Below are 20810 nucleotides of genomic sequence, written 5' to 3' on the forward strand. Positions count from 1 at the left end.
AAAAATAAAATAAACGTGGGATTATAGAGATTTTGGACTCATGATGTTACTCATGATGTTACTGAAATGCAAGTCTGTGTGCCCTTTGCACAGTGAGGCCAAACAACAACAAAACGTCAGAGTTTAGAGCAAACAGAAAGGTTTATTGAGGGCCATGCAACGAGATGGGTGGCTTCTACCTTAAAATATCTAAACTCCCCAAAAGCTTTCAGCAAAGCGCTTTTCGAGGAAAGGTGAGGGAGGGGTGTGGTTAGTTGTTGCAAAGTTCTTGTCAGGTCCTTTGTTCTTGTGGTCAGATCACAGTCAGGTAACAATGTTCCTGTAAATCTATACCAAGGGAATAACTCACCCTTGGAGGTCCAGGCCTGGCTAAGGGGACGGAGATCTCAGTGGCAGGCGGCTCCCTCAGGGCAAGGGCCCTAGACCTCGCCCATTTTCATGGCTGAGAGAACCAGGCCAACTGGCCTGGCCCAACCCAACTGGCCCTCAGGTTGCCCAAAATGGGAAGGGGAGAAGGAGAAAGACTGTGTTCCATGCAGATGGCCACCGCCGTTATGCTGCAGAGACAGGGACAGGGGAGAGGTTCACTGCTGGGCCAAGGCCACTGGGCGGCCTTGGCGAGGGCTCTGGAGTCCTGCAAGACACAGCTCCCAGCCTGTTCCCTGGGCACGCCAGCTCACCGACTGCCCAGAGGCCAGGTAAGCAAGACGGCCCTGTGGAGAAAGCCAGGATCCACCTCTTACCTCACTTTCCACCTGAGGAACACCATTCCGCCAGCCATTGGCTGAAAGCCCCACTAAGGGTCAATCAGTGACAGTCGGTCGCTTGGGGGAGGGGCCAACTGTAGCACCAACCAATGGCTGAGCAGGACCACTAATGGTCACTCACTGACAGTGGCTTATTTTGGGGAGGGCCCCACTATGGCACCAACCAATGGCTGAACAGGACCACTAATGGTCCCCGTGGTAACTGTTACCTAGTAACATGCTCCAGGGTAATGGCCCACAGTAGCAGCAACGATCACATGCTAAGGGCTTCTTCTCTCACCTGGCTCTATTATAACGCCACAGTAAAATTTCTTGTATTCACTGGACTAAACACCATTTCAAGAAAAGTTCTGGCTCTGACACCCAGAGTGGAAAGGTAGACACAGCCTGGTTTCAGGAAATCATCAAGAACAAGATTTCTCAATTTGGCACAACTGGCATTTTGGGACCAAATAATTCTTTAAGGGCTCCAGAACATTTAAGAGCAACCCCACTGCCACATACTTCTAGATGCCATTAGTCCTTCCAGTTGTGACAACCAAAAATATCCCCAGACATTACCAAATGTCTCTTGAGGGACAAAATTACCCCCAATCTAGAGAACAGGGGTAACAGGTGAAATAATGAATTAACAAAATTAAACTGCAGAAGTGAACTTCAGAGTCCAAAGCTAAAAAGTTAGTATTGCAGACCTAAACTTTGACATGCAAACTAAGGAGTGTGAGTTGTAAGATAACTCTGGCTGAGAGTGGGCAGGGGGAAAGAGATTAAAAAAAAAAAAAAGATTTCAAAATGTTAAGAGACATGTGTGTCTATTGCTAGAAAGAACATTCTAAAAATATTACATGCTACTTTTTTATATGTACTCAAGGAAATAAAACCATAGTTACATTTGCTATTTTCCTCTTTTAGACTGCCATCTGGCAATCCACACTTCCACTAGAAAAAAATTCTAGCCAATTTGACTAAAATAGTTAATATACCACCCCAAGTGCCAAAAATATGCCAGGGAGTCTACAATTTACTCAGTCATGCCCTAACAGAGATACTAATGTCCTTAAAAGATAAAAGTAAATAATTCACAGGATGCTTACAACCTGCGAAATTTCCTCCCCACCTTTGGCATTGAGGCAAACTGGCCAGAGGAAAAGCACAACAAACATACTTCTACGGAACAGGCAAACTAAAGTAATAAGCTCATTTACTGGATATCAACTCATCCCCAAGATTGAAGTTTTAAGTCCACTAATAAATACACAGAATACAATGGACTACAGTCACTGTATTTCCAGTTAGAATACATGAAATGATGAGACAGGAGCACGGAGTCCTTGTTAACCATCCCCAAGAAAGGCAGCACAAAAACCCTTCATCATGATGAAGTCAAGGTGGTACACCATAACATAAATCTGAACTGCTTCCTTCTTCGTAATGGTCAAAAGTTGTCCAAAAATGGGCATATCTGGACTAGGATCTCCTTTGAGTTCTCATTCCCTAGTCCAAAAAGGCAGGCTAAGGTAACGAAAACCGACAGTCATCAATAGCTAAAGAGTGATTATGACACACGAGGGCGAACAGAAAACCACGTGTGATTCACTTCACATGGGTTGCATTAGATGTAAACATAGACTGCATGTCTGGAGCACTTTTGTGAGCACTCATCTAGATGGGGTGAAGAGTGAGACAATCAAGGTCCTGGCTCTCCTGGAGTTTACATCCTACTGCAGGAATTTCAGTAAAATTATCAAACATTTGGGAAAAGCAACACCCTGAAAGGTAGTACCAAACACAATCGAAAGTCGCTCAGTTGTGTCCTACTCTTTGCGACCCCATGGACTACACGTATACAGTCCATGGAATTCTCCAGGCCAGAATACTGGAGTGGGTAGCCTTTTCCTTCTCCAGGGGATTGTCACAACCCAGGGATCGAACTCAGGTCTCATGGATCGAACTCAATCCACAATGCAGGTGGATTCTTTACCAGCTGAGCCACAAGGGAAACCCAAGAATACTGCAGTGGGTAGCCTATCCCTTCTCCAGTGGATCTTCTCGACCCAGGAGTCAAACCGGGGTCTCCTGCATTGCAGGCAGATTCTTTACCAACTGAGCTATCAGGGAAGCCCCTACCAAACACAAGGTCTCTTTTCAAAAAGAGAAAAGTTAATAATATTCAAGGAAAAAGAGTTAATAAAAAAACAGAAGACTTTAATTATTATTCGCACAGAGACTGAGGGAACACTGCATCTGTAAGGCAAGAATAGTTTATGACATTAGAGAAAATTCTGAATAAACACTTACACTTAGACCTTTGAATGAAATCTTAGAAACCAAAGATACAGAGAAAAATCCTAAGGTTTTCCAAGAGACAGAAAGAGGTACAAGCCATTTTCAGATATTCAAGGACTGACAATATTCCAAGTTTAAAAGAACGATTAGACTTATCCAATCAAACAACTGGAACAAAGAAGCATGACTTTAAAAACACTGCAAAAATATACATACAATATAATACTATTTATAAGTATTTTTAAAACCATCAAACAATCCTGCACGTTTCGTGTCCGACTCTTAGTGACCCCATGGACTGCAGCCTACCAAGCTCCTCTGTCCATGGGATTTTCCAGGCAAGAGTACTAGAGTGGGGTGCCATTGCCTTCTCCTTTATGGTAACAAACTTATACAATAAAAATATTAAGCCATTTATAGTCATTATGCAGGAGTACAAGTAAGAAGTAAGCAAATGGGGTAGAGCTTTGGCTTGAAACTTCCCTAAGAAGAAACAACCATGGCACTTCCCTGGCGGTCCAGTGCTTAAGAGTCTGCCTTGCCCTAGGGACATGGGTTCCATCCCTGGTTGAGGAACTAAGATCCCACATGGCATGGAGCAATTAAGCACCACGATGAAGACCTGATGCAGCCAAATTAATTAATTAATTAATTAAATATTTTAAAAAAAAGAAGCAGAAACCTTCATCATCAGAATCCAGAATCATAAATGATCTCAACAAAGGAGAGAAAGTGTCTTAGGAGGGAGAGACTGAACGGGAAGCCTTGTTAAGAAAGAGAGTGGGGGAGGGGAGAACTGGGAGCTTGTAATTAGCAGGTAACAAAGTCCTACTGTACAGCACAGAGAACTATATTCAATACACTGTGATAAACCTAATGGATAAGAATATACAAAAAAATTTTTTTTTTACAAGTAGTTTCTTATTTTGGTAAAGAGAGTGGATACTAAATAGATATAGGTATTGATAGCCAATGTTAAAAATAAGTTTAAGGATATGTAATAAAAATTTAATGTTAACCACTAAAAAACATTTGTAAATAGACATTTTTTTACTTTCAAATCATCAAAGGAAAGCAATGACACAGAGAAGGCCACCAATGTAAAAGCAGACTAAGTTCAACTACATCAGTGATCACAATAAACAAGAATTAATTAAGTTCACTATTAAAATAAACAGATTGTCACACTGCAGTTTTGAAATATCCAGCTACATGCTGCTTACCAGGTATATGTTAAGAAGATATAGACCTAAGATAACATGGGACAGCTGAAAAGAAATGAAAAACAAGATAACAAATCAATAATTTTTTAAAAAAGAAAGTAAATATAGCGATAATAACATCAGGCAAACCAGAATTAAAGAAAAAGAGTATGAAGTGAAAGGAGAGAAAAACTTTACTGATAAAACATGCAATCAGTCAAGTTGTTACGGCACAAACCTTTTATGTACATAATTACGTAGCTTCAAAACATGTAACGCAGAAAAAGGCATCAAAGCCAGAAGAAAATGACTTTTCCATAACCATAGTGAGATTTAACATGCCCTTCTCAAAAGAGCCACGTTTCAAATAAATAAAAAGGGTGAGTTAAAAAGTTGTAATACACTTGACTATATAAACCTAAACATACAAAGGTACACACACACACGGGCGCCCACACATGCGTGCGGCTCCCCTGCTAGCTCAGTGGTAAAGAATCCGCTTGCAATGCAGGAAACTCTGGTTCCATCCCTGGGGCAGGAAAGTCCTCTGGAAAACGAAATGACAACCCACTCCAGTATTCCTGCCTGGGAAATCCTATGGACAGAGGAGCCCACTACAATCCATGGGGTCGCAAAAGAGTCGGACACAACTGAAGTACTAAATAACAACAAAAATACACACACACACATTCCTCAACAAAGTCCCCAAGGCATCAAATACATAAGCCATATTCTCTGATCATGCCTCAATAAAACACAAGGATAGTCAACTGTCTGTTTCATTTAGACTGGCATCAGATGGGCAAAAATAAAATCTTATGTGGCAGCTTGGGTGTGGGTATAGAGAAAAGGATATTTATAGAAACTTTATGTGGGAGGACAAGCTTGCAATGTCTTTTTGCAAAATAATTTGATATTACCATCAAAATTTTAAAAGTCATACTCTTTGACTTGGTAATTCTACTTTTAGAAATACCTCACAAAAACTATACATAATCACAAAACAAATGTACAACACACACAGTGCAATACTACTTAAAGCAGTAAAAATGTAATATTATCAACAGAAATATGGTTAAATACTTACAGTACATTCATTTCATAAAGTGCCAAGCATTGACACGGAAAGAATCTCCAAGACACGGTGTTGTTGTAAGTGTGAAAAAATACACATGTATCATTCAAGATGCAAAAAAGAAAAAACAAAGTGGAAAAATACAGAACATACTTTTTTCTTCTAAAGAGGGACATGATGGAGAACCTTCATACTTTACTTTATGTAAGCCTCTACTGTTTGAATATTTTATGACTTGTACTGCTTGTATAATTCAAAGAAAAGACAAGCAATAATTTTTAAGAATTTCTTACTTACTTCCCAGAAGACTGGGATCTTTCTGTTCTTGGTACAAATTTGATCAAACCCATCAGCGAGTACAGGACAAGTATAAGCTTCCAATCTGTTCAAATAAGAACATTTTCTGTTCCCTCTGCCAGGAATGCTCTTCCTCAGAGACGGTTCACTCCCCTCACTGCCTTCACGTTTTCCACTTAAATGTCATTTTATCTGAGGAAGACTTTTTAGTATAAAATGCCAACATCCTACACCCACACCTCCTCTCCCCATCTATCTTAACTTGCTTTATAGTTCACTAGAGTAACTTAATGCCTGTGTCTCAGTGTCCTTGTCGTTAACACGGGCTGATACGTGTACTCACTGGCAAAGACCCTGATGCTGGGGAAGATGAAGGCAGGAGGAGAAGGGGACAGCAGAGGATGAGATGGTTGGATGGCATCACCGACTCAATGGACCTGAGTTTGAGCAAGCTCCAGGAGTTAGTGATGGACAAGGAAGCCTGGCGTGCTGCGGTCCACTGGGCCACAAAGAGTCGGACATGACTGAGCGACTGGACTGAACTGATACGTGCACCTACCCCACAGGATTACTGTTAGGCTTCGAATGAGCTAGGAGCCCTCAGATGAGCACCTGACTTACAGTAAGAGCTGTATCAGTCTTTGATGTTTTGTCTGTTTTGTTTACGGTCTGCCTTCCCCCTCTGAGAATGACAACCCTAGGAAACAGGCACTGCTTTTTGCTCACGACTGTATCCCGAATGTCTGGAAAGCATTTATCAGGAAATATTCATAGCTGTCGAAGCCTGATTGAGTACCACAGCCATATGCACAGACAGCTGAGATTACCAAAAAAAGGGGGGCCAATTATTTTCAGTAAAAGTAAGCTTTCTGCACATTAGCATAAATAATCTATAATGATTCAGTCTATTTTGAAAGCACAATATGTAGCAATATGATTGCTAGCAGCATCCAGTAGGGAAGTGGCACAGTCCCACTGAATTCCTTAATTTCTTAATACGAACATGGCAGCAGAAAGGAAAACACAATATGGAGGGAGCATGCAAAAGCATCACTTACTCTGCGTTCCGGCTTTTGATGCATGGCTGGTAGAGGACCTTGACTGCATTCCAGGCGGAACTGGCATCGGCCTTCAATACATCTTCCAACACAGGGAATTTCTGGATACTTGTGGACTGTCCCAAAGATTCAATCACCAAACTGTCTGAGTTTAAAAGCCATAGCTAAGGAAACGAAGAGAAAAGTCTTAAGCATAAGCGTATTAAAAAAAAAAAAGAAAGAATTATCCCCACCCCATCCATATCTCGTAAGTGAGTAAGTGAAGTCGCTTAGTCATGTCCGACTCTTTGCGACCCCATGGACTGTAGCCTACCAGGCTCCTTTGTCCATGGGATTTTCCAGGCAAGAATACTGGAGTAGGTTGCCATTTCCTTCACCAGAGGACCTTCTCGACCCAGGGATCAAACCTGGGTCTCCCACATCGTAGGCAGATGCTTTACTGTCTGAGCCAAAAGGGAAATCCTATCCGTATCTCATATTACCACTCAAAAGAGAAAAAAACAAAAAACTATTTTAAAAGAAGATAAAACTACAAAACACCAAAAAAAAAAATTGAAAAATCATGTATGCAACTTTGAAGTAGGGTAAGTCTTTCAAAGTACAATGTTTATAGAGTTGCTGATAACATAGTTTCTAAAGACAATTGATTAGGAGAAAAGATGTAACACAAAGTTCTTATCCACAATTTACAGAGCTCCTAGCAATCAGAAGGCAATGGCACCCCACTCCAGTACTCTTGCCTGGAAAATCCCATGGACGGAAGAGCCTGGTAGGCTGCAGTCCATAGGGTCGCTAAGAGTCGGACACAACTGAGCAACTTCACTTTCACTTTTCACTTTCCAGCATTGGAGAAGGGCATGGCAACCCACTCCAGTGTTCTTGCCTGGAGAATCCCAGGGATGGGGGAGCCTGGTGGGCTGCCGTCTATGGGGTCGCACAGAGTCGGACACGACTGAAGCAACTTAGCAGCAGCAGCAGCAGCAATCAGTAAGTGGGAAAAACAGACCAAGAGAGATATAGGTGAGGAATAAGAAAAGAATCAAAAGTAAGAAATAAGTGATAAATATATTAAAATGTCACTCTAACTAGTAGTAAGGAAATACAAAAATTTGTGCCACTCCTTTGCACTTATCAGATTGGCAAATACAAAAAGACTGACAGCATTGAGCTCAGAAGAAGGGTTTGGAGCAGGTCTTCCCACACACTGCTTGTGGGAGAATGCTTCTGGATTTGGATTCAGTTGATTAGTTGAGGATTTACTCTCAGGAAAAAGGGTCGGAGGGAAAGAGAAGGCAGGGGAAGGAGTTGGCCAGTAATGTAGACTCAACCTAATCTCACAGGGAGCCCCTGGAACCTGAATCCCACCTACAGAATCAGTCCCATTTTGAGACAGGAGATGGCAGGTTTTGTAGCCCAGGTTCAAGTCATAGGCAGTAGGCTGAGCAGGGCAGGGGTGGTGCTGAGAGAGGACAAGAAACTCCCCAGGCCAGGCTACATCTGTCCAGACAGGACATGTCTCTGAACGAGGGCGGCTGTGAGCCGTGAGCAGGCAACTCTCATCCCTGGGAAATGGGGACCAGCCAAAGAGAGGGGACCTGGGTGGGGTATCAAGAGTGTCTATAGAGGGTAAGTTCAGTTCAGTCACTCAGTCGTGTCCAACTCTTCGTGACCCCATGAATCGCAGCACTCTAGGCCTCCCTATCCATCACCAACTCCCGGAGTTCACTCAGACTCATGTCCATCGAGTCAGTGATGCCATCCAGCCATCTCATCCTCTGTCATCCCCTTCTCCTCCTGCCCCCAATCCCTCCCAGCATCAGTCTTTTCCAATGAGTCAACTCTTCACATGAGGTGGCCAAAGTACCGGAGTTTCAGCTTTAGCATCATTCCCTCCAAAGAAATCCCAGGGCGGATCTCCTTGCAGTCCAAGGGACTCTCAGGAGTCTTCTCCAGCACCACAGTTCAAAAACATCAATTCTTTGGCACTCGGCTTTCTTCACAGTCCAAATCTCACATCCCATACATGACCACTGGAAAAACCATAGCCTTCACTAGACAGACCTTTGTTGGCAAAGTAATGTCTCTGCTTTTCAATATGCTATCTAGGTTAATCATAACTTTTCTTCCAAGGAGTAAGTGTCTTTTAATTTCATGGCTGCAGTCACCATCTACAGTGATTTTGGAGCCCCAAAAATAAAGTCTGATACTGTTTCCCCATCTATTTCCCATGAAGTGATGGGACCAGATGCCATGATCTTCGTTTTCTGAATGTTGAGCTTTAGGCCAACTTTCTCACTCTCCTCTTTCACTTTCATCAAGAGGCTTTTTAGTTCCTCTTCACTTTCTGCCATAAGGGTGGTGTCATCTGCATATCTGAGGTTATTGATATTTCTCCCGGCAATCTTGATTCCAGCTTGTGCTTCTTCCAGCCCAGCATTTCTCATGATGTACTCTGCATATAAGTTAAATAAGCAGGGTGACAATATACAGCCTTGACGTACTCCTTTTCCTATTTGGAACCAGTCTGTTGTTCCATGTCCAGTTCTAACTGTTGCTTCCTGACCTGCATATAGGTTTCTCAAGAGGCAGGTAAAGGAGGTTTGTAAAAGATAAATTAGTCCAACTTTTTGGAGGCAATAATTATCAGAGTTTAAAATACACAAGTTCCAAGAGTGATGAGAAAAATCTGTTTCTAATAGACTAAACTACACATGCAAAGATGATTTTCCCTGAAGCACTGTCTTTACCAGCCATACAGTGGAATTCTAATCATTAATAAGAGTCCATATTTACACTAACAAGAAACAGAACTCATGATACATGGTTGAGTGAAGTACACACGTTGAAGAATGATGCTAATCACAGCATTGTGTTATTTTTATAAATACTTGTGGGTGTATTACATATAAACAGGGGGAAATGGACTGTTAATGATTACCTCTGGATGGTATGACACAGCAGGGCAGAAGAGGGGACAAAATGGAAGGAAGGAGCGCTTCTTTTATGTTCTTCATGTTGTGAGAATGTATTTCAAGAATGTATTACTTTTATAAGAGTGAAAAAAATTTTAACTTAAATATACACTAGTAGTAAGTTAAAAAAAATTCGACTCCTGATTTTCAACTTGAAAAGATGAAAAGAAAATTGAGGGAATTCCCTGGCGGTCCAGTGCTTAGGACTCTGTGCTTCCACTGCAGGGGCACGATCCCTGGTTGGGGGACTAAGATCCTGCAAGACTCAAGGTGGGGCCAAAGGAAAAAAAAATGGTGGAAAAAAAAACAGAAAATTAAAGCTGATTTCAGACTATGACTAAGAGGTACACTTAGTGTCACTCTTACTTAGAAAATATTTTAACTTTGAGTAAAAATTATCTGGAATTAGAGAAGCGTGAAGTCCCTGTGATGGACCGTCAGTCACAAAGCAGTATCAAGTAACAACTTCAATTCCCTCCCTCCTTTTAGCTACCATGCTCCCGTATTAGCGTGTGAGGTCCTTGAAGGCATTTTTGTTCTATCCTGAGCACCTAGGACAATGTCTTTCAAAGAAGAAGTGCTCAGTATATGTTTACTGGTTGAATAAAACTGATGTGGAGGCAGACAAGAGACTTGGGCCCTCCGACTTGGATTTTTACATAATGTCCTAGCCTCTTCTCTGCAGTTCAGTATTAGACGCCTGTGGTTTGTGCAGGGGATGATTCCGCTATCTGTGGAGCTTCTTCTCCAAAAGTTGCCACTACTTCTCAACCATCAGAGTGTTGCAATCAGGATCGTGAAGAGACCTCTGCACGTCCATCTTCACTGCAGCACTGTTGAGAACAGCCAAGACGCAGAAGCAGTGTAAATGCCCACCAACGGTGTATGGATTGAGAAAATGCGGTATGTACACCCAACGGAATATTAGCCTTTAACAAGAAGGAAATCTTGTAATATGTGACAGTACAGATGAAGCTTGAGGACATCATGATAAATAAAATAAGACACAGCAGGATAATACTGCATGATTCCATTTACATGAAGAATTTAAAACAGCCTAACTCACAGAGGTTGAGAGTAGAATGCTGGTTGCCAGGTGCTGGAGGGAGGGAGAAACAGGGAGTGGCTAATCAAAGGGTGTAAGGTTTTAGTTGGGAAAGATGACTAAGTTCCAGAGACTTGCTGTACAACGTTGTGCCTATAATCAACATACCAAATCATATTTTTATAATATAAAAATCTGTAAAGAGGGTAGATTATGTTAGGTGTTCTTACCACACACACACACACACACACACACACGAAATGATAAAACAAAAGCAGGATCACTAGAACATATTTTAAACATTACAGCGTCAAATAAAGAGGTAAAAAGTGAAAATGAGAATGGTATTACACTGACAAAGCCATTAAAACCTGAAAGCAGAAAAACTTTACTTGTGGCATGAGCTTCTCCAGAACAGGAATTAGGTTTTATTTCTCTGTGAATTCCTAGTACTAGCACATTACTGTTGTTTAGTCGCTAAGTCATGTCCAACTTTTTTTGCGACCCCATGACCACAGCCCACCAGGCTCCTCTGTCCATGGGATTTCTACACAGTGGCAGGTAAATCATTTGTTATTCAATTAAAGGTGCTTGATTTGTGAATTAAGCTGACATTAAAATTTTTATTTTTGATCACTTATTTTCTAGACCTGGGAATTAAGAATAACAAAATCCAAAGAATTTCTGAGACCCTGAACTGCTAGGCTACAACAAACTGGGCTAAAATCACTTCTTACCAGAATGTATACTTTGTCATCGTGACCTTGAATAGTGAATCTAAAAGTGCTTCTAGCAGAGGAGAGTTCCACCATACACTGGGCGATAATGCTCTGTACAAACTGAGACCTGTTTGAAGAGAAACCAGTTTTCACAATGAGGCTCTCATAATAACTAACAATAAGACCCCCAAATACCCACAGGGTACCCAAGAGGCAGAGGTGGCTGCATACCAGATTTTTCTGTATGCTGCCCATTCCCTCACAACCTGTGCTAATTTTAATCTATTTTTAATGTATTTGGTGTTTGTGCCAGTCTTGGTGAGATCTTAGTTCCCCAAACAGGGATCGAACCCATGTTCCCTGCAGTAGAAGCATGGAGTCCTAATCACTGAACTACCAGCGAAGTTCCTGAGCCAGTCTTTCTATACCCTATTCTTCAATCATTAATACATTTTCCACCCCAACCTATCTACGTGAAAAGTAAAAAGTATTACTTGCTCAGTCGTGTCTGACTCTTTGTGACCCCATGGACTGTAGCCTGCCAGGCTACTCTGTCCATGGGATTCTCTAGGCAAGAATACTGGAGTGGGTAGCCATTCCCTTCTCCAGGGGATCTTCCTGACCCAAGGATTGAACCCAGGTCTCCTGCATTGCAGGCAGATTCCTTACAATCTGAGTCGCCAGGGAAGCCTAACCTAAGTATTTCCTCCATGAAATTAAAAAAATACACTGTTAGTTTAGTCAATATTCCATTTGAGCTGTGGTAAATTAAACAGTGAATAACTAAGTTATAAAAAGAAGACGAGACATTTCCTTCCAAACATTAGACAGTATTATCTCCAATGTTCTCTACTTGCTTCCCCTCAGAGTGTCAGATCTGAGATGCATAATCAAAGTATTTATAAGAAGATGCAGTTCAAGGTTATAGTCAGAGGGCCATAATTTTTAGACATCAATAAATGAGCTGAAAGACACACTACAGTTAACTTTTGTTTGCTAAACTAAAAAGATTCAAAGAAAAGAAATACTAATGAATTCAGTGGATAGGCAATATTCTTTTTAAAAACACAGAAGTCATTTGAAAACTAACTCACGTTGCAAATAAGTTAAATTAAAACCAGAAATAATTACTCAAAAACCAATGGATGATTATAAGACCTTGGATATCTAGCACATAGAAAAAAAGCACAAAAAAATTTCAGAACTAGATTTATAAGAGCACAGTTGCTTAAATCATTTTGTAAGCAAACCATAAATAAATCTTCAAATCTTTCGTATCTGTGGTTTCATTCTCCTACCTAAAAGCCCTTCCAAAGGCTTTCAATTTTCCTTTCCAAGCAAACAGGCGTATAAATAAAAATGAATTCCTAAATAATCAATCGTTCCCATCTTTCTTTACATGTGAAATTACAGAACAAACAATTTGCTATTTGTACCTTGGTATGATGGGAAATTTTCTTTCAGATGGCAGAATAATTATCTCCGTCATATAAAACTTAGTGGTTTCTAGAAACAAAAAAGAAGAATATTAAAAAGCTCCACAATTAGTATTTCTATTGTGGGCATGTTGGTCTCAAATTATGACATTTCAAACTAAATATCTGATATACTGGTACAACGAGCATTCAGTAAAACTTTTCTAAAAGCTACTTAGCTTCGGAAGACAGACTGATGAAACTATAAAACGACAGCGCTGAGACTTCAGATAGCTCAGTGTTGTTTCAGAAGAGCACACCCTGGATGAGTCTGGTGCAGCCAGACTGTTCACAAATATGCATGGTTATGAAAACTAGGCACATCACAACCACAGCCCACTCATCTGAAACTCAGTCTTTTGATTTCCTCATTTCTGTAGAGTAGCCACTGAAAAAGCCTCTTTAATCATAGTATTCTAAAGCCCAAGCACAGAAGCTGTGAACCTCACGTTAATAATTACCCAGAATCTCAATGAGTGTATTAATACCCAATTTTTACCAAATCTGGTTATCGGATTACTTCGTTTACAGAAAAATTTAAACTAAATGTTTAACAGAAATGAACATAAACATAACCATTTTTGCTTTTTTAAAAAAAATCCATGAAAAATGTTCACTCACTAGTAATGAAATGGAAATTAAAATGAAATATTTTTAGTATCAATAAAAATATTTTTGAAAGATAAATTGTAGCAGCAATGATGATATGGAGAAACGGTTACACTTATTCTCCTTCTGCTGTCAGGATTGCAAATAACAGATTTTTGGAAAGCCACTTGGTGAAGGCATTAAAAATATATATACATTTTGGCTGAGAATTGGTTGAGAAAATCAAAGTGAAAAAAATATATACATACATTTTGACACCATAATTAAATGCCTTATCTCAAATAAATACTCATAGGTATCTGTAAATGTTTATCTATTAAGGTGCTTGCTGCTGCTGCTGCTAAGTTGCTTCAGTCGTGTCCGACTCTGTGCGACCCCATAGATAGCAGCACACTAGGCTCCCCCGTCCCTGGGATTCTCCAGGCAAGAATGCTGGAGTAGGTTGCCATTTCCTTCTCCAGTGCATGAAAGTGAAAAGTGAAAGTGAAGTCGCTCAGTCGTATCCGACTCTTCGCAACCCCATGGACTGCAGCCTTCCAGGCTCCTCCATCCATGCAATTTTCCAGGCAAGAGTACTGGAGTGGGGTGCCATTGCCTTCTCTGATTAAGGTGCTTACAATAATATTAATAGAAAATATTGCAAAATTAAATTTCTAAAAATTGAGGATGGTTGAATTAAATAGACATCTATATATTTCAGTAAGAGAATTTTATAGTCATTAAAAGTGGTGTGCCAACAAATTAATTGTTTTAATAAGATGAAAAACTGTTCCTTGTAGATCTTCTGTAAACGTTTACAACTGCTCAATGCAACACACAGAAAAAGGCAAAAGAAAAAGTATTATTTTTTTGAATCATTATGATGACTTTATATATTTCCCCTTGAAGTTCAATTTTTCACTTTACTATTTAAAATCATGCTATTAGATGCAGAATTGAACTTTTTAACATTCTAAAGTGATCTTTTTGTCCCAGTTGTTGTTGAAACTATAGTTTAATTCCACAATTTTAATCCCACAAGGTAGTACTAATTTACACAATTAACATTCACTTAGTGTCACCAACATATCGACCACTTTCTTTACCAATCCTTCATGAACTTAGACCCTCTTTCTGCAATCATTTCTTTTACTTAATATACTGGTAAAATTTCTTTTCATAAGAAGCCAAATCACTAGAATTGAATTATCCTACTTTTTGCTTGACAGAGAATATATTTATCTTTGTCTGGACTCTTTCGTATCAGAACATTTTCTCCTGATATAAAATCCCAGGTTAACAGTTTTTAACCTTCGTGCACACTATCATTCGCCTGTCTTCAGAACTCTATTTCTGCTGTTCCTTTGAAGGTAATGTCTTTTTCCCTGGTTACTTTAAAATTTTTCATTTTCCTTTTTTTTTTTTTAATTTTCCCTCAGTATCACTGTGATGTATCTAACTATATGCTTCTATGTATTTCTCTCACTTGGGCCTCATACACTTAGAATTCACTGGACTTCAGACTACAAATTGTAGTTCTTCGTCACTTTTGCAAAATCTTCAGCAATTCTCTCTGCAAATACTATGCTCTAGCCTTTTTCTTCCTTCTAGAAGCATGATCAAACATGCATTAGATCTCCTCTGTGTTTTATGTCTCTTACCCTTTTTTTCTGTATTTTTTACCTTCTTGTCTCTCTATGCTGAATTACAGATTATTCTTCTCATCCATCTTCTGTTCATTAATTCTTCCTCCATGCTGTGCCTATTCTGCTGTTAAGCTACCCACTGAGTTTTAAATTTCAATTATATTTTTAAGAAATTCTGTTGCAGATCTTCTCCAAATATGCTTACTGTTTTAGCTGCCTTTACCCTTTGATGATTTCAAACCTGTCTTTTATGCTGTTAAATACAGGAAGCATGGTCGTTTTACAGTTTATATCTGATAATTCCAGTAACAGGTGTCTATTTCTATTGCGTGCTATTTTTGTTAGTTCTCACTGATACAAGTCTAGTTTACTTATGTGCCTATTTATGTTTGGTTGTATGGTAAACACTGTACTTGACAAATTCTTTGTGGGAATAATATAAGTTTCACAATGAGGTATTTTCCTCCAGAGATGACTTGCAATTGATTTTCTCAGGCCCATGGCATTATGTCTAGTTCAAAGCAGACTAACCACGTTCAAGGTCTGAAATTCCTAAAGTTTCAAAGGATTGATATTTGTGGGTAATTTCACAGGCTTGTATTCACTTGTGATTTGCCTCCACTGTGCCATATAGTCATTCAGGGTCTCCTATTTTTGTGCAGTCCCCTGTTAGATTCTCACTTTGTGTAGTCTTTGATATCAAAAGTTCTAATTTCAGGGCACTGGCAAATGCAAGGAAAAGATGGTTTTTAATTTTATGCTAACCTCTGTTGAGTATGCTTTTGTGGTAATTAACCTACATCTTTTCCATTTATCTTGCTCTTCATTCCTTCCTGTGGATTCCAATTAGCATCCGCTTATCTTTCACTTCAGCCTGAAGAACTTTCCTTACTTGTCTGCTAGGAATGCATTATTTCCACCTATTCATAAAAAATGTCCTTGTTTTGCCTTCAGTTTTGAGGCAGTGTTTTACTGGATATAGAATTACTAACTGAGAGGTGTTACTATTTTCTCCGCCAATATTTTGAATATCTCACAGGGTCCTTTGGCTGTCTTCTAGTGTCTTTTTGGCTATCATTACTTCTTTAAGAAGTTGGCCTTAATTCTTAATGAAATCCCTACAACGTGATGTTTTGTTTTCTCCTGTTCCTTTCAAGATTCTCTCTTCATCTCTTGCTTTCATCAGTTTGACTACAATACGCCTGGGTGAAATGTTCTTCGTGTTTATCCTACTTGAGATTCACTGCAGTTGTTGGATCCAAACGTTAAAATATTTCACCAGATTTGACAACAGTTCACCCATTCTTTCCCTGATGCTTTTTCTCCCCACCTTCTAAAGTTCCACTTACACATTTACTCAGACACTTAACGTCGTTCCACAAATCTGACATTCTCTTCATTTTGAGACTTTATTCCTGTCTGTTCTTTGGATTGATTAATTTCTATTCACCTATCTTCCCTGGTAGCTCAGATAGTAAAGAGTCTGCCTGCAGTGCAGGAGACCTGGGTTCGATCCCTGGGTCGGGAAGATCCGCCGGAAAAGGGAACGGCACCCCACTCCAGTATTCTTACCTGGGGAATTCCATGTACAGAGGAGCCTGGCGGGCTACAGTTCATGGGTTCACAAAGAGTCGGACACAACTGAGCGACTAACACTTTCATTATCTTCAACAATTTTTGTTTGTTTCTGTCATCTCAAATATGAGGTTTTAGTTAATCCAGTGACTTTTTCTTTAGTTCCTATACTTTTCAGCTCTGTAATTACCAACTGGGTGTTTCTCTGAAGTTTCTAATTTGTTGAGATTTGCTATTAATTTGTCTTTTTAATTCTTCGCCATATTTATAATTAATTACTCCGACATCTTTGTCTGCTAATTTAATATTTGTGCTTCCTCAGCATCCGCTGAGTCCTGCTTTTTCCTTGAGTATGAACCACTCCTGTCTCTTTCTTTGCATGGCTAATAATTTCTAGAAGGAAGTAGGATATTATTGTAATACACTATAGTAATTCTGGATTTTCTTTTATTCTTTGAAGGGTTGTTGGTTTATAGGTCAATTAATAAGCTTGGACTAAAAAAAAACACGAAATATGCCTTCCCACATTATGCAGTCACTGTATCTATGCGCAGTCATCTTTTGCTTAGCCTGACTCCCTAGAGAATATTTGCTATCTCTGCATAGTTTGGCTATCAGCAAATCTAGGGCAAGGTTCTTCTCAAATACTTCAAACCACTAAGGCTTCCACCTTCTGCTACCCAAACTGTATATGGACTGAGGAATGAACCAAAGGCACAACAAATTTTCAGGTCTCTCCAAGCTTTCAGTTCCTAACAGACTCCCTGTCATCTATTGTATGTATGTAGAGTTTAGCAATCAGTCAGAGCTATGCTAAGAAGTTATTAGCTCAGCCCTTCCAGGACACTCTTGCTTTCAAAAGATCCCCTCTTAAATTTCTACTTTCTCCTTTGCCTACCCTGAACCAAGTCTTTAACCACCTATAAATAATAAAGCTGTGGGGTTTTTTTTCCTACCCAAGTTCGGGGGCTAGGGGGAATATGGCAATGACCTCAGGCAAAAAAGCCACACATTTGCCATTTTAGCCCAAAGCAGTAGCAGTTTTTGGTAACTGAACATCTCTCAAATCGTTGCTTCATTTCAGTTATTTTCTACTAGCTGTTCTTCTGAACTTGTACAGTTCTGTACTTGATTCCTTCAGAGGAGAACTATGCATTCTCTCTATGCCACCATTTCTGAAACTGTGTGTGCTCAGTCTCTCGGTCATGTCCAACTCTTTGGGACCCCATGGACTGTAGTCTGCCAGGCTCCTCCATCAATGGAATTTTCCAGGCAAGAACACTGGAGCAGGTTGCCATTTCTTACTCCAGGGGATCTTCCTGACCCAGGGATCAAACTCGAGTCTCTTGTGTCTCCTGCATTGGCAGGCAGGTTCTTTACCACTGTGCCACCTGGGAAACCCCACTGGGGATCCACTAATTTACTTTTAGAGTAGATGTGGATAACGCTATCTTACATTACCCGCCCCCCCCCCCCCCCCCCCCCACACACACACGCTCACCTACAATGACCTCCTAATATACTTAGGTATCACATCATAACAATTTTTGGTTAAATTGATATGCAGTGTTCACATGATTGTAACCGTAATAGTACCATGGGATTGCTCCTTTTTTTGTTCCATCTTCTGTTTCCCACAGTGCATAATTGCTTGCTTTTTCACGTGTTTAGTTTTCCAAACACATTTAGCTAATTTTGCCCATATGACAAAATGGCTTATCTCCAGATTCTTTGTTATATGTGGTCAAACAATTCAATGACTATCCATTTCGCTGTATAACTAAAAAAGTCTTTCTATTACAGTCTTCTCTGTGCTTACTTCAATCCAGACTGTTCTTTGCTGGGCCTGCTGTACACCCCTCCCCGTGGGATTCCTTATCTCAGTCTCCTGGGTTGTATAATCTGCCTCCCAAAACCCACACTTTTTCTTTTGAGGTTCAGTACCTACTTTTGCTGATGCGTAACACTATGGTAGAGTCCCTAAGGAAAATATAACTTTGAGGTCCATGTTTGGAGACCCTGTAGCTCCAAAAATGTATTTATAATCTTCACACTTGACTCTCTGTTGAATTCTGGGTTGAAAATCTTTTTCCTTCTAAATTATGAGGGCATTTTTCATCATCTTCTAGCTTTCAATGTCGCTGTTAAGAAGTTCAGTGCCATTCTAATTCTTAATCCTTTGTACATTACCTGCTTTTTGCTCTCTAGAACTTCGTCCTTGGTGTTCGGAGATTACTCTGCGATGTGACTTTGAGCAGCTTCCTCATCATCTTTCATTAATTGTTTAAGACAGTTAGTGAACCCTTTCAGTTTTCAGCTGGGGCCCATAAGTCCTCGTTCTAGGAAATATCTTTTTAGTGTGTTTTTAGTATTTTTGTTCTTTGATGGATTTCCCACACCCTGTTGTCTCTGTTCTCTTTCTAGAATTTTCAGCTAGATGCTGGATGTCCTAAAAGGCTCATTTCATTCACTCATTCAACAAATATTTACTGGGTACCCACGAGATGTCAAATATCATTCTAAGGGCTAAACTCATTGTGATAAATGAGATAGACAATATTCCTATCCTTAGGAAACTTACACGATCTTTTTTTTTTTAAAATTTCCGTTCCAATTTTCAATCTCTGTCTTTTGATCCTGATTTCTAAAATAATTCCTTAATTTTATCTTCTTTTGGTTAGTTTTTTTTTTTTAAGCTATTACATCTTTAGTGTGACACTCTTTGAATTGTAGAGGCAGTATTATTTCATTTCTCCAAGGACATTTATTATGGTTTTTTAAGAGATTTTTTTTTTCTGTTTTATACATAATTTGTTTCTTTTCAATGCCCCTGCCCTGTGCACTTGATTATTTATTTGCTTTGGACTCTCTTTAACATCTATTGATTCTCAGCAATCTGTTCATATTTAAATGTAAAGCAATAAAATGCTAAGAGAAAGCTCTTGAGTATAGTTATAAGGCTTGTTGACAGTAGAATGGCTGAATATAAGCTCACTTTTTTGGTTGTTGCTGAATGACCCCTAAGAATCAGTGTCTACAGATCTTTTCTCTGGTTAGTCCACTTCCATTATTCCAAGAAGGGCTGCTCCAATCTCCTACCCTGAATGTACAAGCAAGTTGCAAGGAGAGAAAGAGTCTCAGGAATCTTACGGCTCCTATACAAACTTTGCATTAAAACTTCCTGCTTTCAGCCCCCTGTCCTTGATAACTGCTACCTCTCAATTCTGTCCATTTCTGGGATTCCACAGCTGAGTTCTGGCTCCCTTGTGATACAATGATCAATTTTCTGCAGAAATCACGGCTGCAGCCTCCTCCACACAGCCAAGTGTGTTCCCACCCCTCTCTCAGCTTCACAGCTTCCAAAGCAGTCTGCCTACACCTCCGGTTCACATCACTGTTATCTCCTCTCCACTTCTCGTTTGTCTCCGTGGATGTCTTTTTTTTTTTTTTTTTTTTTAATTCCTTAACTGACTTTTTAACTGGGCTTCAGGGAGGAGAGAAAGCCATGAAAAAAGTCAGTTCACCTTATTTAGCTGGAAGCCTTAAGATTTTCTAAACTGTTGCTAAGGGACTTGCTTTCATTCTCCACAAATGACATTGAGGGTGGCATGCTATACTGCTACTCATGGTTCCTTTTCTGTTCACTCTGAGCAAGTAACTACTTATGAGAGTCTGATGATCTTAAAAAACAAACAGAAAATGCCACCATCTGCTTTCCCTTGAGGATGGCAGTTTCACTTAAATCACATCTTCTAATTAATTATATTAAAAACAATTATTCTTCACCCATGAAGCTAACATGTGCTGGAGCTCTCTAGACATTTTTAAACCACTTCTATAAAGAGTGATGAATTTTAATTATCAGGATTTTCATTATTAAACTTTATAGTGGCATAACACAGATTTTACACAAAATATAATTAACACTACTGGGGAAAAGAACAAGGAACAGAGTTTACAACTCAGAATGTGTTTTCTTCCATTTCAACAACTTCTGTGTACTGCCCCCCACCCCCCGCCCCCCGCCCCCGATTCCCAAGCCTCAAGACACAGCCCTAAGGCAGACAACAACCAAGAAAAGCATCTCCTCCACCGGTCCTGGCAA

At 39.8% G+C, this 20810-nt stretch overlaps 1 protein-coding gene across 1 annotated transcript in view; it reads right to left on the reverse strand.

The window, feature by feature from the left end:
* UBE3D (ubiquitin protein ligase E3D) overlaps positions 1-20810 on the reverse strand; it is a 159919-nt gene that overhangs the window by 105107 nt on the left and 34002 nt on the right. Inside the window, exons 6-8 of the mRNA XM_052645928.1 lie at positions 12858-12927; positions 11440-11548; positions 6686-6849 (exon numbers count right to left, since the gene is read on the reverse strand). Of these exons, the coding sequence (XP_052501888.1) occupies positions 6686-6849; positions 11440-11548; positions 12858-12927 (343 nt within the window). The remainder of the gene's footprint in view (positions 1-6685; positions 6850-11439; positions 11549-12857; positions 12928-20810) is intronic.

The sequence above is a fragment of the Budorcas taxicolor genome, chromosome 9 (genome assembly GCF_023091745.1).
Source record: "Budorcas taxicolor isolate Tak-1 chromosome 9, Takin1.1, whole genome shotgun sequence".
NCBI classification, from domain to species: domain Eukaryota; kingdom Metazoa; phylum Chordata; class Mammalia; order Artiodactyla; family Bovidae; genus Budorcas; species Budorcas taxicolor.